This window comes from Oenanthe melanoleuca, chromosome 2 (genome assembly GCF_029582105.1).
Source record: "Oenanthe melanoleuca isolate GR-GAL-2019-014 chromosome 2, OMel1.0, whole genome shotgun sequence".
Classification (NCBI taxonomy): Eukaryota; Metazoa; Chordata; class Aves; order Passeriformes; family Muscicapidae; genus Oenanthe; species Oenanthe melanoleuca.
In genome coordinates, this window is record NC_079335.1 from 121,089,657 (window position 1) to 121,114,624 (window position 24,968).

Consider the following 24,968-nt stretch of genomic DNA (forward strand, 5'->3'; position numbering starts at 1 on the left):
AAAGGTTGCAAAAATTTTTAAAGAAATGAATCATTAAAGAAAAAGACACAAAACAGTTGAATACTAGTCATTCCTCATAAAAAGAAGAAGATTAAATTATGAGATGACCATAGCAAGTATCTGCATGAGATCTTACTCATTTGTAAAAATTGTAAGGGGTTGTTTGTTTTAGTAGATGAAGGTAATCAAAGGCACAGAAGCTGCAAGTAAGTAGCTTTGCTCTAGGAATGAAGAGTACAAATGCTAATTAGTCAACATAATGAGCTGGTGGAAGAATTGTCTCACAAGTGAATGCCATTGCAGTTCCATGAGAAAAAACAATGAGGGGAACAGAATCCCACAGTGACATTACCAAAAGCAAACAAATAAACCCTCCTAGAATATCAATTACATCACTTGGAGGTAATGTGGACCCTCAAGTCCTATAAGAAAGTAGAGAAGATATTTATTTTTGATTTGTGACTTGTATACTAAGAGTGGGTATTTGTGAAGAATTTTGGAAGGACACCTTCTGGGATACCCTTTCAGGCACTCTATTCTATGGCTTTGATCTCTTTGACTTGTTTTTTCACCAGACCTTTTTCTCTGCCAAAGATTAGTGACATTCAGAAGACCTTAAAGCTCCATTTTTAGATTGTATAAGCATTATTTCACACAATATTAGCAGATATTTTCAAAGTAACGTGTACTTAGAAACTTAAGTTCTATTGATTTTCACTATAGTGCTGTGTGGAGTGGTCCAAAAACTTCACCAAAACAAGTGAATTGCTTTAGAACAGAGCAGAGTTGTCAGAGTTGTCTCCAGAGCAGGGGAACTCTGGGTGCTCTCCAGCTGTCACCTAGTGGTGATCCCGGCACAAAACTGAAAACTAGAAAATTGGGAATTTCCAATGTCATGAAGTTCCATTTGTCCTTCTGTATAGCATTGCTGTTTGGACTTAACCTCTGAATTTAGAAGATGCATTTTAAGGATCAATTCCTTAATCTTTATTTAGGACTCTGACAGCTCTTCTTTTGATTTGAGGACTGTCACTCACCTAAATGTGGTTGAAATCCAGATAGGCAATTATGAAAGGAAAAAAGCATGGTTACTTATTATAGAAGCTATTTCTGTTCAAGCCCCTTGCCTTCATAGAGCCATAGTCCCTATCCTTTGTGTGTTTCATTCTTCCTAATAATTCCTGAATTAGAGAAAAAAGCTTGTGGGAGTTGTGGCTGTGATTTTTATGAATATTCCTGTAACCCCTCTGAGGGCTGAGTATGAGGCTGTAGATAAAATGCAGCACATTGCCCAGCAGAAAACACTCTTCATGTGCATAACTAGTCATAGCAACTAGTAAGCAATAAGTATTTTTTCAATATTCAGATCATCTACAGAATAGTTGCTAGTTGTTTGGTTTTTTGGTTTGGTTTTTTTTTTCTGTTCCATGTAAAAGCCGTAAAATTAATGTTTTATTTGTCATGCTGTGATTGAATGTATATGTTTAGGAGATAAAATGTGTGTACACAGTAAAACAGAGTGCTCAGATTAGAGGCTGTAACTCTTTCTGGCTGAGAGCAGAGCATGGGTCCAGTGATCTGAGAGTGGAGCCTTTTAAAACTTCAATGTTTAAAACTGAGAGACATTTCTTTTGCACTTCTTGGTAGAGGGAGGGGAAATCCTTTTATTCCAGCAAACATCTGGTAGCTTAAGAATGATAAAAAAGTACTGATTGGTTCTGACAGCTGCCTGCTTTGTAGTGGTATTTAACCAGAAATATTTGAAACAGATTGATATGAATAATGAAAGATTGCATGATGTATGACACAAATAAACTTTACCACAATTTAACTCATTAACAAAGAAACAATGTTACATAAGTAAAAAATCCTTATTTACTGTTTAACTCATTTGTGATATTTCATTTTTAATCACCTGACAACAAATAAGGTTTTTATAATAATTTTCTCCATCAGGTATTGCAAGTATTTCATTGCGAAGTAGGTTGAATGGGATGTCATTGTCCTTTAACAAGTGCTGCTGATGGATGTGGTCCATTTAAATGTACAACAGAGAGCTGAACTAGATAATGAACTTATTATTACCCTCTGAGGATTACAGGTTAGTCCCAAAGGAGTGCAGTAAGCTAGAGAAAATCCATATCTACTGGCTAAACAATAGCCAGAGGGCTGACTGAAGATATTGATTTACTTTCTAGGCCATTTAGACCTTAATGGTGGAGAAAAGCTGAAGTGCTGTTTACTTTTCTGCCAGAATCGACCAAACAACCAGTCCATTTTTTAAAGACTTTTGATTGATTTCGCTTAGAGGAATTAGAGGTGATTTATTTTTAAGCTGAAAGCAAGTCGTAAATATCTCCCACTACACAGGTTCCATGAGAGTAAATGTTAAGTGGAAATGCTTACTGAGAAATACTTTGCTGCAAATCAATGTGAGCAGGTAATACTCCTTGATAGGAGCAGTCAGGTGTTGGACACCTTTCTCAAGCCTGGTCAAGCCTCTGCTTGTGCTACGTGAGACACAGCATTTTTAAAAGGCTTAACTTTTGTGAAGGGGTGTGAATCTGAGTGCTTGGCTGAATTTGTGCCAGCTGTACCCTGCTGACTTAGAAAAGGGCCATGACTCTGGCAGTGTAAGTGGTGCTCAAGGTCAGCGAGCAGCTTTAATATTTGATGGATGAAAACAGTAATTTGTCATGTGACAATTGCCCATGATGCTTCATACTCACAGCAAATGAGCTCTAGCTCTAAGAAACAACTCAGAGAAAAAGCAAGCTAAGATGCTTTTAAGTATTTTCAAAATTAGGCAAGCTTAAAGAAATTCTCCTAAGCATATTGCCATATATAGGGACACATCTAAAGAAAATAATAGTATGATTTTTATTTCCTAGAGATAAACTGTCTCAGGTGTTTCAGGGCTGTAAATGTAAAAAATACACTGCCAAAATAATTCTTTGGAATGTTCTCATAAAACTTAGAAGTGCAGAGCTGATATGTTGATATTTCTTCTTTTTAGAGATAAAGCCACAATTTTATATTAATTCCCAAGACATAGTCTATAGCTACTACTTAGGAAAATTGTGCAGGAACATTTTTTTGAAGTCCACTTGCAAAGAAAAGACCTTTTCTTAGAAAGCATAGCTCGGTTCTGCTTTAACATAACAGTCTCTGTTTATTGGAAACAGTACTGTTTTAACTAAGCAGGCTTGGCTTTTTCCCTCCTCCCCATTCCCTTCTCTGAAGGGAGTTAGACTTGGTTAATAAGTTGCTTATATCATAACACAGAAACATGTACCTGTTGCTTGAAAACTAGAATTACAGTCAGCTCTAGGGTTCCCACAAAGACGTGGAAATATTAATCTTTTAAATCTGGAAGTTACATTTCAAATCCTACATCTGTTTTCTGCCACCTCTCCTACCAGCTAAGTCCTTCACTCTATGCTGAGACATTTGATTCAGCCTCCACACCATGCTACACAGCTGAAAACTGATAGGAAGAAAAAATATTCAAGTATATTCCCATTCTCTGGGAAAACCTCTGAACAACAGAAGAATCAGATCATTGTGAGGTAGAGGTCATTAGGACTTTGCACAAAGATAATAATTTTTACTGCCTCTTTCTACTTGTGAACTGATGCCCAGGAACTATAGAAAAGCTAAAGATTTCAGTGTATACCTCATCCTAGTTCTGCAATATACATAAAAATGGAAAAAAAAAGTGGATTAACGTGTGTTCTCTGTTGGAAAACTGAAAAAGTTTGATAGATCACTTTTTTTTTAAGTGTGTGTTGTGTAGTCAGGGCACTAAGCTTTAATATAACAATTTAGTGTTTGCTTTTGAAGTCCCAAGGAGAAAATTTTAAAGACTGCATCATGTATGGTTTCTTTAAAATTTTTTTTTATAAGATTTGAAAAAGTTCACTTGGTCTTTACCTTTCCTCAGCCTTAAAAAGTCTATGGCAGAATGCATTTGGCAGACCTATTTTAGATGCTAGGCTTTTAGGCTTTAATATACTCTCAAAATTTGTTTTTTGAAAGAAAGGCAAGCCTGCAAGCTAACTTCTGTGACTTTATACAAAGTTCAGTGGAAATGTTACCTACAGTTCTCCTGAACTACAGCAATCTGTGATACAGCACTTTATGTGCTGATAATTTAAAATTCTTTATTGAGTATTCACAGTTCAAAAAAAGCTGTGCATGTGTATTAACAAAAGCTGTGCAGCTGATGTTTTCTGTATGGAATGATTAAAAAACATATGTCAGTTTAATATAAGCTTTTCTGTTTATTTTGTCATTGGGAGTTGGTTTTTGTTGTTACTTTTTAAATTAAATCTATTGAACGATTGAATTAGAATTAATTATAGATTAGATATATTTTAACTTTTATTTAAGAGTTGGTTGATCTGGCTTAGCTAGTTACTAGAAAAGTATTATCTCACCTAAAATTATGAAATTTGATACTGAAATAGAGTGCAAATCATGCAAATTGGAAGAAATCTGATCAATGCCCTCAAATGACAGTATTGTCATTCACCATGTTCAATTTCCTTATCAAGTTTAAGTCTTAAAGTATTACTGAATTTAAAGCACAGAATGATTACTTCCATTTATTTCAGGAGCTGAAAAGCAGTGAGTAAGGATGAGGTTCAAAGAAATCTAAATCTGGGAGGTTTTTGCTGGGTTTATTTTTTTTTCTTTGTAAGTGAAGTGCATTAGGAAAGAAAACAACAGCTGGTAGCATGGAGCTGTGAGAGATTTTAAAAAGCTGGGGTGAAGTAATGATTAGAAATGCAATATGGAGCTGTAGTGTAAAAAGTAAAATCAAAGGCACTGAATTAGACAAATATAATTTAGGCAGAAGCACAGGTCTAATTACTAGGCTTGAGAGCTTAGAGTTATCACCCATAAAGGTTGATTCCTCACCAATTTTCTGGCTGCAGAAAAGAATCCTAGTAGACATTGGTGCTAAATTTATGATTCCTGTAGCATATGATTATAAAAAATTAGAAAGGCAGATTTCTTAAAGTGATCTTTGTGTATATCGCTATCTAAAGGGTCTGTACAGACTTCTTCAGAGTGAAAAGACATTCAATGAAAGGTGCATAAGGAAACACTTTACAGATTTATTTTAAATATGCCTTAGAAAATTAATTGATTTCTTGTTTGCATGTATTTTGAATTTTAATGGAGCAGGGGATTAAAGAATAAGTGCTCTCACTGTGGCCATCTAATAAATGAAACCTTTACATGGTGGGTATATAAATGTTACTTGATAATCCACCAGAGTTTTTTGGAGGAATGGTCCTTGGTCACACAGCTTTGTACAGAGGACCAAAACCACTATACTCTTTTAGCTTTACTCTCTGCCTGGCAACTTGCCTTGTCCTTTAAGGTGCTGTTCAGTGTAGAAAGTTTTCTAAATTTTTATTGTGGAGGATAAGATGGTAAGTAATTATAGTAGTATTTATTATTTATACAGCTACCATGTGCATTTTCAATGCTAAGTCCTGATTTCTACTAAGTAAAGACCTTCTGTCACACTAAAAATGCATTCTGAAGTCTCTGCACATTTACAGAACTGCATTTTTAACCACAGCTGATGACTGTGTTCAATCTTCAGGGGAAAAAAGTTGCCTAAAAATATAGACTCACAAATATAGCATTAATCATAATATTTTCAGGTTTTTAAAAAATCAGTGGCCTTTTAAAAGCAAAACTCATCCCATCCTGCTCCAGAAAATAGAAAGTAATGTTCAGTTATTTAATGATGAACTTTTTTTTCACAAAGAGAATGAAGCTTGTCCCAGGTGCATTACAGGGAAACAAAACTGGTTCATATGATTGTTTGTTTGTTTGACAGTTTTCTAAGACAAAGTTACAGTTTTGCCTGTGAAGCAGCCAATGAGGAGTTCCTCCTTCAAACCTGTGCCTGAACCTCTGAAACATATTACAAGTATTATTTAGTGTACCGAGTGTCATGTCTGTTTTGACATATCCATATGTGATAGTGGGGGAGGGAAAGGAATATTCTTTTTTTCCTCTGACATAATAAAAAGATAAAATGTGGAGGTCCTTGCTCTGAGATTGTAGGTCTATTCTAATGTATACAGAGAGGACTTTTTTTTCTTTTTTTCAGGTTTTTTTCCTTGCTTTTTTGCTGTTTTTAAAAATGAGCTTTGTTGGTTCTCTAGTACGACCAAGGCTGGTATATGTGGAACTGTTCATAGACTTTATTTTTGTTCATGATAAAAAACCTCTTGAGATTAATGAGTCATTGGTGCCTCAGCATCTGCTCCCAAGACTGGGGAATTTGAGAAAGAAACTGAGGAGAAATATAAGCATAAAAATAAGTAAAATGTTAAGAGCAGAAATCTTCATGATGGTGAATGGATACGAAGGATTTAAGAAGTGTAACAGAAATGTTTATTCAGGGGAGCAAAATGACAGATTAAATCACAGCTATAATGAAGACACTTTTTAAGTGAATATTTTGAGAAACTTTACTTTTTTGGGCTTACTAATAAATTTGTTAAAACAATATATTCAAAAGCAAGCATCAGAAATCCATATTGAAAACAAATATTGCTGTCACAGACCAGAAACAGTAACCTCTTTCATGGAGAAATATCTGGTAAACTATGTCAGTCAGGTATCATGATTTTTTTATAGTAGCTAGGCTTTGTAACACTTGCTGTAGGTTAACCTCCAGTGATTAATCTCAATTGAGTAAGCCACTTTTCTATAACTCTGGAGAAAATACTTTTTGTTTTTTACTCATAAACATCTTGTTGCATACTGCCACAAAGCAACCTGAGGCATAACTCAAGAAATCCTACTGCATTATAGCACATGGTCCAAAGATCTTAAATTTTTTAGGGTGTGTTGTTTATATTTCCGTATTTTTACTTCTATTTTCAGACAAAATTTTCTTCCATATAGCTGTGAGTAGTAGGCTCTCTGCTGGGATCTGTAGTGTAAGGAGAGTATGCAAGAAAGGCATCATAATAAAACAAGAACAGGTTTCATAGCACTTAGATTGTGGCTTGTGAATTATCAACCAGGTGTTGCTCTTGTTTTGTTTTTTGTTGTTGTTGTTTTTTTTTTTTTTTTTTTTTTTTTGTGGTAGCCCTAGCATAGTGAGCAATTCCAGTCTGTCTGCTATTTCTCTCAGAAACCTGAACAAATTACATTCTGATCTGTAGCTCAACAAAATCAGGAAATTATGCACAGACCTCCAGTGAATTCACTGCACCTTTTGTCTGCAAATATACAGAAAACAGATGATATTTGGGAACATCAGTACCTGTCTGGAGTGCGTGAGTTGATATTATTCAAGGGTGAATGGTCTGTGCAACTATTTCAATCCAAAAGGATAGTTGGAGGTAAGAAGGTGGTTTCCTTTCTCCCCCTCCATTAATCCCCCTGGGGAGATGAAAGTTTAATTCAGCCATTTGTGAACCTAAGACTTAGTCACTGAGAACTAATCCCTGTTTGTAAAATTAGAATTATTTTGTTATTTTTCTCTATGCATCACTTTGAATTTATCCACATTAAATGTCACCTACATTTTTATACCCCAGTCACGAGGTACTGCAAGGCCCTTTTGCAACTTTTTATGTCTTGTGTTGGCTACTCAAAATGTTCAGAGCAAGGTGTCCAGGAGTGGATTCTTGGCCAGATGTGAGAGCAGGACTAGAACTGAATAGATGAGGGGGAAGGATAAAAATTACAGCTGGAATGAGCTGCAGAAAGTTTTGAGAAAACTGGGCAAGGAACTGGAAAAAGAGGACTGGCAGGTGGACAGTGAAGTTTGCAGCCCAATTGCATGGACAACTGTGAGCTACAGTGCAAAACTATTATAAAGCATGACAGAAAATGGAGTCAAATTCAGTTTTGCAGCAGAAGAACTGATAAATGTCAGGTAAAATGATCTCACAGTACTGCTTAGTGGTATAAGTATTTATGGGGTAGCTTTTCAGCCATGGTAGGTATCATTTTATGATATATGAAAATGTTATTTATTGTGTAAAACTGGAACTGGTCTATGAGGATTTTAGCTTTTCTGCAGTTACCTATATGGCCTCTGCTTATGCTCTGTGCCATAGGAGATTAACACTTAGATTTGCCAGAAGTACAGCTGTAATGGAAAAAGGAAAAAATTGACAAAGATGTCTCTATTAAAATCATGCCAGTCACACATAAATCTCTTATGGATGTGCATCTCCACTGGCTATTTCCTTACCTTTGCCTATGATTCATTATAAAGAAGAACAGGAATTATATGATTGTTAAGACAGAAGTAGAAAGAAAAGAACATTAGAAAAAGTCATACATTCTTATTAATATATATTATGTGCTACAATGAAATCATTTTTATCTAAGTATAAAATTACCTAGATAATAGATTTATGAACTGTAAGAAAAGATGGAAAATATGTTGTCTGTTGAAAACTACTGTGAGAGATCTGGTAAAAATATTCTTTATATTGAATTGTAGAAAACATTGAATATTTTTAGCAACTGAAGTTTTATTTATTTCATACGTATTGAGTGTTTAATTAGATAATATCCAATGTATACACATGTTTCTATCACCAGAAATACAAAGTGTGATCTCTATGACATATAATATGCTGTAAATTTTTACTTCACAGAATCACAGAATTAATTACTTTGGAAAATACCTCTGGAGATCATCAGATTATTGAGTCCAGCCTATGTCTAAACACCACTATGTTATCTAATCTAGGGCATGGTACTAAATGCCACGTCCAGTCATTCCTTAAACACCTCCAGGGATGGTGAGCAGCACTTCCCTGGGCAGCCCATTCCAATATCTAATCACCCATTCTGTAAAGAAATTCTCCCTGATGTCCAAGAGCTTGGCACAGGTCCTCTTGTCCTGTTCCTTGCTGCCTGGAAAAAGACAGGACAGCACTAAGGGCCCAGCCCTAATCCCTGGGGAGCACCACTAGTGATGGGATGTTGGCTGAATTTGGCACCATTCACTGTCAGTCTCTGGGCCCTGCCACTCAGCCAGCCCAGAGAAGAGTGCATCTGTCACTTGCTCTTGAATCACTTTCATTTTGCTTTATAGTGTAAGTGTCCACAAATTGAATTAAAATAATAGGATGTTTTGGGTAGGAAGGAATCTTTAAAGATCATCTAGTTCTGACACCCCTGCCATGGGCAAGGATACCTTCCACTAGACATTGCTCAAAGCCCCATCCAACCTGGCCTTGAGCACTTCCCTGACTGGGGCATCCACAGCTTCTCTGTGCAACCTGTTCTAGTGTCTCACCACCCTCATCAAAAGAATTCTTCTTTATGTCTAATCTGAATGTAGTGTTTTTCAATTTGATAGAATTCTAAATAATAATAAACCTTCCATAGAGCTAGATTATTCTCAGCTGTATACTACATGGAATTTTATACTATCCTCTGTCATGTCTGGCAATAATGCCCAATGTCAGTGACAGAATACTGGAAGAGATGTTCAGCTTTTCTGCCCATCATGACATTTCCTATACTCTTAGTTTCATTTTTAGGCCTTATTATCTATATTGTCCACTTTAAGAAATATGTGTTTTTATTTAGGTTTCCTTTACAATTATTTTCTTTTTCTTCTCTTCTGTACTTTATCATCTTACCTTTTTCAATGCTGCAGAACTTCCATGCATTTGGAAATTAAGTTCCTGTTTTTCCCCTTTCTTCTCTTTCATAATTCCTCTATTTTCTGATCATGACCTCCTCTTTTTTGACATATACTTATCAACCCTTTTTTTTCCCTTTGTACTGCTCACAATTTCTCCTCTGTGGAAATATACCACTGTTTCAGCACACTTTTCTGGTATTTTTGGTTCCCTACAGAGGTGGTTCTACACATTATTCCACATTTGATTGGAACAAAAGGGTGAGCAAGGGAGAAAAGGGAGGTAAAGTGACCTGTTCCTTTTAAATACATAGCACGAATCTGTGTCTCTGAGCACCTTCCAGACTTGAGGTGGATTATAAGCATCTACTCTTTATGGTTTCTTTGCTAGTTTTTTTTTTCCTGCCATAGAATTTTCTTTTTAAATTCATTACGTTCTGTACATTGTTGTTCATGAATGCTGCTCTTAGAATGGGAGCTTTATGCTGAAAATTCTATGAGTTTATGATATAGATTGAGATCAACCCTTGACACTTACTGACAAAGGAACAGTACTTTTGCAACAAAGTTGGAATAGTCTTTAAAAAAGTATTTTCAGAAAGCAGTGCTAAGAGATTATATTTTGAGGAACAATGTACTTTCTGGAGGATTTGAAGTTCTGCTTGTCCATGAGCAGACATTCTTACACAGATTTGTATTAGAGTTGCTTCTTGGCAGTGGACTTTCCAAGGAATTTTCCTTGGAAGATTGAAGCATTCTAGTACTTTTCTGGGTAAAAATCTCTAGTATAGATTAAAGGATAAAAGTTGACAGAACTGGAGACAAAAATTTGTTGTTTCTTTGCCAAGGAATATGGAAAATAAAGCCTTCCCATAGTCTTTTTCCAAGTGGTCATAATATGGTTAAAATCTGTCTTTATTTTCATGCAGATGGCTAGAGGCATATTCTTGATGCAAGGCCATTCTCATGCTAAATTTTAAATCTCTTCTCAGAAAGTGTAGCTGTGTTAAAACAGTTCAAAGTGTATGTTGCCAAACACTCTTAATATAAGCAAATATACATGTCTTTAATCCAATAATTTTCAAAAATGGTCAAAGTATTTCAGCTGACATTTTACAAAAATAGCAGAAATTTTCTGATGTAAAAATTATAGTTGAAGTCATTGAAGCTTGACACTGCATAATTAAAGTGAAAATAAATGTAATAAATATAAATAGTAAATATGAGAAGTGTAAATAGGATTAAGTGAAGGTGTGACAAACTTGCAAATGTAGCAGTAAGCTCTTGCCCCAAGTGAAGATTGTAAATGCAGAATAAGAATTTACTACTTGAGTTAAAGGTACTCCTTTTATTGTGACCTTTTACTATCAGCCCATAGCTGTTTTATTGTTATGCATATTCTGACAGAGTGTTCATACTGCAGTGAAGCATAGATGCTCTTCAGGTGTTGAATAAAGTATTTACTATTTCCATATTTAGATACAGGACAATTTTTCAATGACATGCCTTGTAATTGCTTAATCAGAAAGGTTATATAAAATAGTTTTAGCAGTAGGGGGGTTTCTGATTAACTGATAATGGAGCAAACCCGTATCACAGACTATTTTGATTATTTTGCCTTGATTACCAAATATTAGTCTGAACTTTTCCAAGAAACATATCCAAGTTTCTAAGTCTGCTATTTATCCATAGTATAGAAATGCTGTAAGAAGAGGCAGTGCTAGCCCTTTTATACTGCCCCTGAAAGTGAGAGGAGCTGGGGTTCTTGTTAATGGATCCCTTGGGGCAGGGTAGAGTGAAATGGCATGGAATGACCACTGTTTATGCATACATAGATTCCATGTGTGGATCGGGTGATGATGAGATGTAATTGATGCTTGGTTGAAGTGATGGTCACAGTCTTGGTCTGTCAGGGACAAGGAAGTCCCTGAAACACATAATTTAGTGGTTGATCTGTGTTCAGGTTCAGGTAGGAGCACCCAAGTACCTCCCCTGGGGTGGGAGTTTAACACTGTCTATTGAAACACTGTGGATCATGTTCAGTCCTCTGGTGGAAAGCCCCAGAAATGAGTCTGGGGGCACTTTGAGGAACTTTGAGAGTTTATGACATCTTCTAAGACATTGCAGATGCTTCTCAAGCCCACTTGGTTTAGCCAGTTATTCCCCACATAAGGGATGAGCACCTTCAGCCTGTCTCTGAATATCCTGGTACTTCCCCAGGACCAGATTTTTATGCCTGAACAAGTTATGTAACTGAGGACATTGGCATGATTAAAAGCATTTTCTCACATAGCAAGATCTGCTCCATACCAGCCTCTTCCCTTGCTTGGCTCAAACCCCAGCTTGTTGCTGAGCAGACTGGTTTGTTGTGGTCCTCCTTAGTGCTCACCTGGGCTGTCCTTAGCTTTCACCACCACACACCCAAAACCTATCCTCCTCCCCTTCAGTTGGGGGATGCAAACCTGGCCTCAGCAAAGCACCTGCTGCTTTTGCAAATGGCCAATTGTATGAGTCATTAACCATTAACTTTTCAGTCTCTCACAACTGTTGTGCAAATTTATTTCATGCCTGTTAAAGAAGATCATTCCACTTTTCAAAAAATTGACCAATACTTGAAAATGTGGAACATTGCTAGCATAAAAAGGGGTTTTGGTTCTTGAAGTAAAGTTTTGTTTTGTCATTCCTACACCCAAAGGCTATATATTTTGACATACTGTAATACAATAGGAAGATAGGTCAGCCTTTAATCATGATTGTGTAAAGTTTTTAAGAAATCTGCTATGCATTTCAAAGCATATATTAAAAAAAAACCAAACAACAAACCCTTTCCTATAGACTCATTCCCTTTCCTATTCCATTAAAACCACTGTTGTAAAGGAGGAGCAGACTTCAAACTTGGTTTTGGTCATTTCCTATTAAAAGCTGGGAAAAGTCTCTGGAAGAGAGAGAAAATATACATGACAGCAGCCTGTGATTCAGTTTCTTGCATTTTTATTGTGGCAAAATTTTCATTAAATATGTATTTGTTTAGCAATCTAAAATTTACTTACATTGTGGAAGAAATTAGAATGGCCATCAGAGTAGTTCATTAATCTTCTGTTCACTGCTGTATTGATAAGCAGATGAGCTTTACCTCTTTGAAACAGGAATGCTTGTGGAAGATATGAACTCAAGGTTGGGGTTTTATTTATTATTAGAAAAATTGTAATATTTACTAGAATAATAAGACTTGTCTTATGAAAATTACAGTGTAATTTCTCTGAAGTTCTTTAACTCCACTTTGTATTTCTATGAAAGGCATCAGTTTTAATACAATCCTCTTTTCAATAAAAGATATAGTGCAGTTGTATAAAACCACTAAATTTATTCTATTTCATGGCTTGTAAAGGAAATTTGTAAAACATTAGAAAATTCAGCATATAATTTTTGTATCTACATCCATCTTTTTATTTGAAAAGCTGCCAAGTAAGTTGTCTTTCTATGCTTAAAATCAGAGACAGTCTACTAGACATTGCAGAGCAGGCTAACAATACATTCTTCCACCTGATGGAATCTTATAGGTTATATCTAAATTACAAGAAATCAAAACCTCACCTGATATATTTACTTATAAATACTTATAAATACTTAAATGCTTATAAATTTACTTATTGTAAGACTCTACAAGATTTAGATTTACAGATCTAAATTTTCTAGTAATCTTTGAGTGCATTGATGATGCTGGGTTTTTGTGTGACTGAGCTCAAAATACCTGAATTTGACACATTCTCTTCTAAATCACTCAAAAATAAATGTCTATTTTAACTTTGTGTAAGTTTGTTATATATAAAGGGTTTGTTATATGGAGTGAGTCAATTTAGAGTGGTCTTTTAAACAAAGAAAAAGAAAAGACTTTTCATTTGGGGTAAAAGTAACTGAATAGCAAAAGGAAAGGTTATCAAAAGAGAAGACACAAAGGCTTTTTTTGTATCTTAATAATAGGATCAAAAGACATTATGAAGTATTTTTATGAATACTTATATCAAAGCTTTTTTGGTCTCTTTGTTTTGTTGAAGTTTTTGTTTGCTTGGGGTTTTGTGGTTGGTTGGTTTGTTTGTTTGTTTTGGGGTTTTAGTTTGGTGTGACATTTTTTTGTTTTGGGTTTTGTTTGGTTGGTTGTTTTTCTTTTTGTTTTATTATTGATCATCTGTGTAGAAAGTAGTGGGAAAATATCTGCTTCCAGATTTTCCAAAGGCACCCAATGGAAATTCAAGACTTAGTTTGCATTTCTTTAGAAACAAAAGGTTTCTAAATTTTTTCATATGTGTTGGTGTAAATAGAGCACTTGATCCCATGTCAGTATGGCAATCTGCTAGCTATACTGCAGGTATAGAAGGAACATATGTCAGATCATTTCCATTCATAGACGTGAGAAATCTGAACCTGAATCAGGCCTGAACCCTCTTGGTTGTTAGAGCTCCTCTGAGAATATGCCATTTATCTGAGAGCAGGTTCTCAAAAATAGTTTCCAAATACTTTCAGATTTTCTATGTAAAAACCTGCGGAAATTCCTGTATATTTTTTCATTGGAAGGAAATTGTGGAAATGTGTCATTTCCTTATTACTCTTCTCATCCCATCTCTGTGTAGGCTGCCAGGTTGGACATCTTTACACCCCTCTGATGCTACACCAGGCTGGCTCTTATGCAAACAGGCTTCTGGAAATGGCCAATACCACAATACCTCTTTTTACTTTGTGATTTTAAGAGTCATGAAAGTAGATTTTAACAACAATTAAGTAGTATTTTATATGTAACTTGAAATAATTAAAAGTAGGATTTGTACTTTTGACATCTTTTACAGTCATCTACTTTTATGTTTCATTCTTCTCCACTTCTAGCTCATGCAGACTGTTGTTTTCAAGTTAGAAGCACAATGTGCTGTGCTTGTGTCAGAGAACAGTTTATACAAGTGGAGAAACTGTGTTCATATCTGATTCCTAAGTGGGAATAATGAATTCTAATTCAGTGTCTTTTGTTGTAGTTGTTTAGCTTCTTATTTTTTGTTACAGAATAATAATTACACATGGGAGTTCACAAAAAGTACACATACTTATTTGAAATGGTGCTGTTGGCATCCTGATTGTATTTAACAGTATGCAATAAATCTGGTAAAACAGAAGTGCAGTCTTTATGTATTTAAAAAGAAAAAAGTGTAAATTCTGCCTGCTGTCATGATAAACTAAGCAATTTACTGGCATTTAATCCAGTTTTATTTTCCTGTGGAACCTGTTAATGAACTTCAAGATGCAGGTCTCATTGCCCATTTAAAATGTGTCTATGAGTGAATTACCTGGTAATACAGCTCTCCTACTGCAAAATATCTGAAGATTGTTAGATCTGGAATTTTTATTTTCGCCTAGTATCTCATCTGTCATCATCTACAATAGGCATTTGCCTTTACTTTTAACTAGCTTAAGGCAAGCTACATTTTTGTCTTGGCTCTTCTTCATGATGGGATTGCCCTGCTTGAACATTCTACTACTTTGCAGGATAAAGATGTTAACTGTGAATCAGAAATCATATAGTAGGTGTGAGACATGAAATAAAATCGATACATTTTTCTGAGGCATGTCACTGGTTAAGTGACAAAAAATATTCTGATAGTCACTGAAAAAGAAAAGTCAAAGGTACATTTGAACCTGTCAGTTCAACACATTCCTGTTATCCCTTTAGGGGATATCATACAACTTGACACCAACATTTAAGCTTTGAAAATTATGAGCTCATCTATTTCAAATGGGATGTCACATGTTCCCAAGCCTTTGCCATTACTTATAGTGGAAGACAGGATGATCACTTTTGTCACATATTGATAGTGAATAAGATCTTTCTTTTTTTCTTTTCTTTTTTTTTTTCTTGTTTCAGAATGAAGAACAAATTTTGGTATTTTGAATTTGGCACTTCGGAAACTTTCTCAGCCACCTGTAAGAAGCTGCATGAATCTGTAGAAATAGAAGTAAGAAACTAATTGTTGCCTTTATCCTTGAAATGTCACTAGTTTGGCTGAAATACAGGGAGCAAGGGTGCAGAGTGCCTGAATCCAACAAGGCAAAGCAGTGCACATCCTTTCGACCCTATATTCCAAAATAATATTTTTATCATGTCTATTTGTAGTGTAGCCCTGCACACTGGAACAAAGTTCAGTTTGATGATTAGTGAAGTCTTAATACAGTAGACAAGGTCAAGAGGTGAAGAATAACATTAGAAATCAATAGGGAATGTGGCTAGGTCAGATGGAAAAATGAAAGACTGTTGGAGGGAGTGAGAGCTGCTGCAGGATTAAAATAAAAAAAAATAATAATCTTATTATTTCTAGGTCCCAAGGTTTTATAACCTTTAAAAATCAATTCCCTAAAATTGTACTTACTTTCCTGAATAAAGGTTAAAGAATATATATATTTTTTGAATTATTCCCCTTCATTAAATAGCTTTTCTCTCTGCACAAGGGGTCATCTTTCCATTATACATTGAACATTAACTAGAAAGACACAGGATACGTACAGACAAAATACGAATTTAAAATAATGTGCCACTGCCACTTCGATGGCTGCTAGAATAAGTGGCTAAATTACATAAACTGTTTGGGCATCTGAAGTTTATGAATAAGTACATGAAAAATGAGAAATGAGTCAAGATACAAACCTGAGAATTTAGGTTAATAATGAAACAATTTCTCAAGAGGAATCTGTTGCTTTTCCTTTCCAGTAGTAATGAGAAACTGCATGTGTCAATGGAGTATTTGTACAGTAGCATGAGGCACTCAGAGAGGTCTGGTGGGAGCTCTGAGAGTCCAGTCAAAGCCTCCTAAAGGGTGAAGTCTGAAATTATCTGAAAGGAACCATGTACCTGGTAGCAGAAGAGTAGCCAAGAATACTGAGGCTGAAACTATAAGACCAGCAGTGCCACACTTGCCTGTTATGCTGTTATGTTTCTCTTTGAAGTGCAAACCTGGTCCTCACATGTTAGATTAAAATATAATAAAAACAAAACTCCACCAAACGCCTTAGAAAAAAAAAAACTTAACAGAAAAAGCACCCTTGCTTCCCGAGAGAGTGCTTCACACACATGAGTTTAAGGAAATGTAGCATGAAAAATATTTTATTAGTTAGTGGAAGAAATGCTTACCTGGTTTGATTAGATTTGAATAAACTGCAAGTTAAATGTACCTTTTAATTAAACACAAATTGAAGAGCAGGCTTTCCCAATAAAATATTGATATCTAGAGAAAGTCATACATCCTGATACATGCTAACATGTGGACTTCAACCACGTAATTTTAACCATTGAAAGGGTTACTAAATGTTAACATCACAAAGCAAACAAGTAGGTATACAAGTTTGTGGTGCTGCTGCTATCAGTTGTGTAATTATTACCTATTCATGTCAATAACTAATGAGGCACATTTGTTAATATTCACTTAATCTATCATAGTCATTACCATTAGTCATACAATTAGGAACAAAAAGCACAGTTTCCAGAGTTTGCAGGAACTGTTAGGAGGTGGTTAGTTGCATATTTATTTACAATAAGTAAATTAGACTGCTTGTCAGTATGCTTGTATCTAATGTTTCTTGTTTGAACATTATCAGCATTTTAGTCTGATTTTTAACCTGATGCCTCTTGGGGATGTGACTGTAAATGGGAGGTTGATGCATGAGACCACATTTCACTCCAAATAAAATGCACAAAGAATGTGTTTGCTCTACATGAACAAATGAACAAAGCCTGAGAACATTAATAATCTGTATCTCTGAGCTGTGAGACAGTGATCAAATGTTCTCTGAGCAAATATTTGTTTGGCCTTGTATTTGATTTCTGACCTACTTAAGCTTGGTTTTTCTGACATACGTTCTTGACTCATATTCTGTATGTTTTCTTCTGTGTGTGAGATGCAGAACAAAGTTGGACTCAATTCTTATGTTATCCAGAATAAGATGTATTTTTGTTTTCAAAATGGGATGCAGGAAGTTAAGGAGAGGTTCTAAAGAGAAAGAAACCAAAATGAAACAAAAAAAAAAACCAAACAAAAACTAGGACAAAATTAACTATTAATTTTCAATATTAATGTGTCAGTAAACAAGGCTGAAGATTTTATAATGTAGAGAACTTGCAGTTTATTTCCACTTCAGAAAAACAAATAAAGGTATGTGAAAGATACTGAATGAGAGTAGAAATAGATGTGGTGTAAGTAGGGGTGGCATACCTGCAATGCTGTAGAAGCATGGTGGGAGCAGTGTAAGCCTTCTGTACCACCTGCTGTTAATGGGTAAGGGAAAGGAGTTTAAAACATTCCTGTGCACTTGCCTGATATGGCCCTTGATTTCACAGCAAAGCCTTAATGTCAGCTCTTTTCAAGCATAGGTATGTATTTTCTTAACAGAGAGATGATCTGAAAATAATTGATATGATAAATAAGATACGAACAATAATACCCAAGAACTGAATGAGGCCAGGAAAGAGGGCAAAAAAGATTTAGAAGAGCTAGTGTTTCATTTTAGTCTAGGTAGGCATACTCCACATTTTAAAAGCATGCTTTAGTTTTGAACAGCACCATTACATTATTTAAAATAGAAAAGAAAAGGAGCAGAACACGTGTGCTTTGTTTTTGCAGTATATGAATGTGTTAGAACTATGCAGAGCTACCTGTAGGGCAAACTTTTTGTCTGTGTAGGAACAAAAGAAATGCTCCTTTCCTTATTCAGAAAGTTGCTCATCACTGGGGGACTCTGAGGCCTCGTCACATAATTGTCTTACTGTACTACCTGCTGTGCTCAATATTGAGTGAAAATGGAAGCTAGACCCTGCACCATCCTATTACAATTCTTCTTTTATTTAAATAATTCCAGTCAGTTTGGGGGACGCCAGACCTTTATAAATTAACAGCAGGGAAATACCAAAGGTGTCAGATTGCATATTTATCATCTTTCTCGTGTAATACTTAAATATGTATTAAGAAGTGACTGACATAAATTAGGCAGATTTCAGAAGCCACAGGCCGTGGCTTGTAGAGGACCCCCTTCTGCTTGACATTTCATCCTTGTCAAAGATCAAATTATTTTAATTTAGGCTGCAAATTATAAGAAATGAAGACTTCTTTGTGGGAATTCCCTGTGGTAATCTGACTTTTGTTGTTACTGCTGCTTGTCAGTGTGCAAAAGATATAATATGCATGCAAATAAGGTTAAAAAATATGTACTATCTAATTATCCAGCCAGTACATTCCACTTGAAGACAGTGGGAGGCCTGACACACAGTATGTGTTTGATTCATTGAGGCCTGCAGGGTATTTACACAAGATTACTTTTAATTATGAAATTAATATCTGTTTATCTAGAATGTATAGCAGTAAGTGAGCATACACATGAGCAGAATTTTTAGCAAAATAAATCATCTTAGTATTTAATACATATAAAATACCAGGGAAAACCACACATTCGCTTCCAAAAATGACAGTGAAAACCTAGGCCTTTATTCTTGTAAGAAAAGTATTATTAAAAAGTTACACTTTCAATTATAGTAGTTGCCACAACTGCCAATTCACTTTCAGATATGCCTTTTTACTTTGAAGGTTTCCTTGTATGGATATAATCCACAGGTTTAAAATTTGATTCTTGAAGAGCAAATATGAAACGGAGATCTTAGTGTTGAAATTGTTCTCTGTCCAGATTTATGCTCTTCTTAGAAGAATTAAGATGTGTATGCATTATAATACAGTTCTGTTTGATGATCTCAGGAAGTTTCAGAATAAACAATTATTCAGTTATTCTTGAGTTGTACTTGGCTTTTCTTCTTCAAAGCTATGATAAAGGTTTAGGCAGAGAGGAAGAAGAGCCAGTGACCCACAGAGCAGTAAGCTGCAAGATGTCAGTGGACTATTACTGAGGCATGCATAATTATTTTCCTAGTTTTCTCCCTGATTATTGTGTATTGGAATTGCAAAATAATACCCTTAATCAACTTGAAGTGGATGACTGGATCCTCTACAAGCTTGCAGAACATTGCAGGAGTAGGACCAAATGTTTTAAAAATATGCTGTTCTACACTGTGGTCCATGTGATTTGTCAGGGTATCAATAAACTCTATCTGTGTTGTGAGGAATGAAGCTAATCCATCTCTAGCCAAGGTGCAAATACATGAATCCTGGGCAACTTTGGCTGGCTCAGTGAACTAATGAGTAGAACTGGATGCTTTGCTTTCCACCTGCAGTTCCCCTATAGTAATATGCTCCTGTGGAGGTTCTTCAGTGTTTTGCTGCATTTTATATGAGTTAAGAACTTCCTAATGTTGGTAGAGAGGAGGACTTAGCTTGAGTAAATTGTAGCCAGTGAAGGCTAGGTGTATGCTGTGAGGTTCATCTCATCCAGTGTATCTCAGGTGAAGTGTATTTGCAGATGGGGTTCAACCACCTGAGGAGATGCTGCAGTTTGTCACCAGGCAGGCTGATATGTTAAGATCCCTGAGCCATTCTCCAGAAGTGAAAAATAAGGTCCAGCCAGATTTAGAAAAGAAATGTACTTGTATAAAATGTTTTAATACCCAGGTTTGCTATAGGAAGTGACACAAGATGGGTATAATTCCGTCACTGAAGGGACTGTCCTACAAACTAAGATTACTTCTGTGTGTCCAGTAAGTCTTGGAAAGGTCTTAGATCACTGATGCCTATTCTTTAGCTCCACATCCTCTGTTTTGCCTTAGCAATGATGCATATTTCAGAGAACTGGTTGGTGAAGGTTCTGGGGTAAGAATTGCTTCAGCCACTTCAGGAATTTTTGTACCCCCTTCTACCAATTTTACTTCTTGCTAGGAGCTACAAGTCAGCCATAGCCCTATGCTGATTGTGTCTTTGGACTGAAACAAATACCTGTGTGATATTCTATGCTCCTGGAGTTTGCTTAGACCCTTTTTCATATGTCTGTGTGTTCTCTTCCTGAAAGGACTTTGTATTCCATTTGTTGTGGAGGGGACTACATTGCAAGAGTGATAAGTATCACTTCAAAATCATAAGGCAGAAAATTTAGCTGTAAAAGGCAGCAAAAAACTCCAGTTATTGATAAAGAAATTTTAGTGGTATAAATGTTTTTCTGCTAATAGCTGTAGCTAGAAATACATTTCACTTGGGTCAGTGAACAGGTATCAGATAACAAGGCAGTACCAAATGGTCCCACACCTAGGCAATCAAAAGCTGAATGGCAATCATATTTTACCTTCTGAATGGTGATCTGTTCTTATCTCATTTCTCCTTTTCAGTACAAGTATACCTCTTAGGTGTAAACATTGAATAAACTATTATCAGTGTTAAGAATGATAAATTGTTGAAGAAAAATATCTGAGAAAAAGAACATTCAGATTTTTCTTTCTTACTTGCTTGCTTTCTCTCTCTTTCTCTTTTTTCCTTTTTTTCCCCTTCCTTTCTAATTAGTGTGATGGAATTCAGCTGGACTTAATCAATATCTCTCTGGAAGGCATTGCCATTCTAAACATCCCAAGCATGCATGGTGGATCGAATCTTTGGGGAGAGACAAAGAAAAGACGTAGCCACCGTCGGACAGAAAAGAAGAGGTCAGATAAAAGAACCACTGTCACAGATGCCAAGGAATTGAAGTTTGTATGCCAAGGTAAGCTAACAGATTGATATAGGCTATCTGGCTCCATAATGCCAACTCAGTTATATAATTGACCTTGTCAAGAAAAAGGAGAGACAGTTCTCAGATATTTCCTTTCTTGTGCATTTAACTTTTCTGATGAGGAGCACTGCCACAAGGGCACAAACAAAGATGTACTGCCAGTTGCAGTCTCTGTACTTGCAAACCTGCCTCAGATATTACCTGTTAAGCAGACTAATCACACCATGTGGCACTGTTTGCTGCTGGGACATTCAGTCTGGAAGTAGTTGGAGATTTTGGAGTTGGAAAGTGCTTCCGAGCATTTATAATGTTTCTTAATGTCAGTGGGCATAAAACTTGTGGAAAATTGTGCCCTGTTTCTGACAAGCTTTGGCCAGAGGCAAGGGAAAATTACTTCAGAGTAAAAAGAGCAAGCTATCTATATATTTTATGTTATTATGTTTTAATGTTGTATGAATCCTTGAATACATAAGCTTGCACGGTCATGATCATTTTTTCAGGGCTCATATATTTTCCTGGTGATTAGATGCACTTACTCAATAAATTTTATTATTAAACATAACTCTTGACAAAACCAGTAATAAATAATAATTTCTGTTCTTCTCTGGGAATCTGAATACCATGCATTGTAACACTTGACTGCACGTCTCAAGTCTGAGTTATTATAAGCCACCACTCTCTTCACACCAAAGGAGTGAAAAGACCAGACTTTGAAAATGGTCTTGGTTTTGTTTGTTTGGTTTTTTCTATTTATCCTGCAAAAAGAATTATCTTTTGCTTCAGAATTTCTTCTTGCCTCTCCTCTTTATTGAGACTATGTAAAGATCAGGATTTCAATTGTCTTCTGCTGTTGGGATCCTTTTGCTAGTTTTGAATATCCTGTTTTTACATTTCATCAGCAGTAATTTTTAAGTCATTAGTTATAACATAGTTCATTATTATGCATTGTAGTTTTAATTCAGCTAAATTATCTGGATGACAAAAGTTTAGGAATAAAGTAGCTTTTTGTGGCTTAGGGGCTGCAGTAGGTACTAGCATTCAATTTCTGTGAGCTCTAGCAATTTGACATATGTTCTCAGTATCTCAGTGTGACTTACCAGCCAAAGAGTGGTCCATATTTATTTTTGTTCCAGTTTGCAACCTTTAGAAGTCTTGAGCATGCAAAGAGGATTCCTTTTAAAGGTGTGGGGATGGGAGGTACATGCTCTGACAGCAAGTGCATGTTTAGTCCATGAAACCAGGTGAAAACAACTAAAAAATGAAGATAGTGTGAACATTTCAGAACAACTGATTAGCTTTATGAGTCCACTCCTATTTTATACTGCCAAGAGCACTCAACTCTGCTAAGTTAGGTTCTTAGGCTGAGTATGCTTCTTGAAGTCAGAATTCAAGATTATTGCTGAATAATGGAATTCAGTCAATTTTGTGTCTAGGCTTCTCAAACAGTTTTGATAAATCTGAATCTATTGATTGGGGAAATAACTGACTCTCACTTGAAAGCATTATGATTTTTTCACTAGCTGATTATTTTCTTAGGCACTATGGACTTTTGGCACAATGTACCTTTTAGTTTGAAGAAAACATTTTGCTAACTATTAATACCTGGTGCAGGGATAGGTATTGCTTTATTGAGAACTGTGATAAATACATACCTGCTTGTTAACTTCTGTTTATTAGCTTATTCTGAATAAACATCCTTGTAGTTATTTTTATGTCCAAATAAAGCATCTAATCACTTGACAACTAAGCACTGCACTTCCTAGGAGACAGGAATCAATCCTCATGTTTTCCTATGGATACACACATATATACATACATACACACACACACACACATATATATATCTCAGATTTTGGTGTTGAATTTTTTTGTTTGTTTTTATAAATCTAATGATTTTTTATGAGACTTCTGAGTAGCATGCACATTTACTTTAGACTTTTTCAATTGCAGTACAGCTGTGGGTTTTTCAGCTGTGCATCAATCTGTATTCCTGTCTCTGCTTGTCTGGTTTTATAACTTGACCATAAATACGTGAATGGAAAGTTAGTACTCTGAGCCCTTATGTGGGGTATTTGCATGGACTTTTGGAAGCTGTCTCCTCACTCTGGGAAGTTTGTTGCCCCCAAACATGTTGAGCAGTCCCAGGGAGGACTTCTCAAACTGCCTGAGAAACCTCTGTGAGGTCCTGCTGCTCTTTTCCCGTGTTCTCATGTACAAACCATGTACCTGCAACGTGGTCACCACTGCAGGAAAAAGGGCCAAATTTCTGCCAAATCATTGTTCTTTCTTGAGTATCTGTACAATGCAGGGAAGGTATATTTCTCTGAGCCCACGCCCCTCTTTCTTTTCTTTCCTATTTAGCATTGCCACCTGTTGATGTGAAAAGACTTGTGTTTTCTTTGCCCTTCCCATTATCCTCCTCTGCACACTCAATAACCAGACCACAATTTGCACTTTAAGTAATCAAATGATGTCTGCTTAGAAAACAATCTGATTATGTGCATGTAGTCTGAAAACAATATATTGAAATTGAGTGGTCTAAAACGTGCACTATTTAAATACATTCCCTGCTTATCTTACTAGGGGGTTGTGCACTGCTAAAGAGAAACATTCAGCAGTCATAGCATATAGGTATGTGTGCCTGTGTATTGCATTTCTGTCTAACTAGTAACATTTTAAAGCATGTATGAAAATGTATTGGCCTGATTAGCTAATAACTAATTGGAAAAAAAAGAACTCAAACATATTTAGCTGTAGTGTACTAAGTATTATCATAATCCTTGTTAGTGGAAAAAGTACTACAGGTTTCATTTCAGCTCCTGTGCAGACGTAGAGAGGGTCTTTCACCACATTTTATTAGGGTAAAAATCATGTGGTATTTTTATGATTTAATTTCATTTTAATTTCTAATTTATCAGTACAATTTCTATTGTAAAATGCCAATGCATTTGGAATATATATAAATATAACTACAGATAGATGTGACAATTTGTGAAAGTAGGTGACTTCGTTTTTTGACATTAAGAATCTCACACTTGCAGTGTTTCAATTTGTTGTTTTATTTAAAATCTTCTAGTATGCACATATCTGTGATACCTCTATCCACAGACCATTTACAGATTTTAGATACTACTTTAAAGTATCCTTGAACATTATTTAGATATTAATTCTTTTTGGATATTCATGGATACTGATAAATGCTCAAAGTAAGATTAACATACTGCATAGAAACAAAACTGTGAGTTGAGAAAGATAAATGCAAGTAAGTGCAGTACCTGGTTGCAAATTGCATCTAAAGCAAGTTAAATCATGTTTAATCATATTAATGTCTTACATGAAAAATATATACCCCTTATGTTAAGTAATAAACAGTTTTCTTACTCACATAAACTCTAAATAAAATCTTCAAACCTTTTGTGACAAAAAGGATTTTTTAAAAAAGATTTTTAATCTCTCCAGTAAATTTTTTTGCTAAATGAAGTTTCTGTCAGGATGGAAGTTGTTATTCTTTGATTTGCTTTCATTGCTGAAGTTCAGTTAGAGCCTTATTCTCTTTTAAAATCTCTTAAAATCTGATGGCAGAAATATGCTTAACTTGTTTTTGAACCAGTGGTTCCACTCACCTCAGCGGACTCATGCTTGAGACATTATC

At 35.5% G+C, this 24,968-nt stretch overlaps 1 protein-coding gene across 4 annotated transcripts in view; it reads left to right on the plus strand.

Annotated features, from left to right (window-relative positions):
• The window catches only part of DGKB (diacylglycerol kinase beta), a 382,002-nt gene that overhangs the window by 286,496 nt on the left and 70,538 nt on the right, over positions 1-24,968 (plus strand). For all 4 annotated transcript variants that reach the window (XM_056485300.1, XM_056485298.1, XM_056485299.1 and 1 more), the window contains 2 exons: positions 15,558-15,648; positions 21,112-21,307. In XM_056485300.1, coding sequence (XP_056341275.1) covers positions 15,558-15,648; positions 21,112-21,307 — 287 coding nt within the window. The remainder of the gene's footprint in view (positions 1-15,557; positions 15,649-21,111; positions 21,308-24,968) is intronic.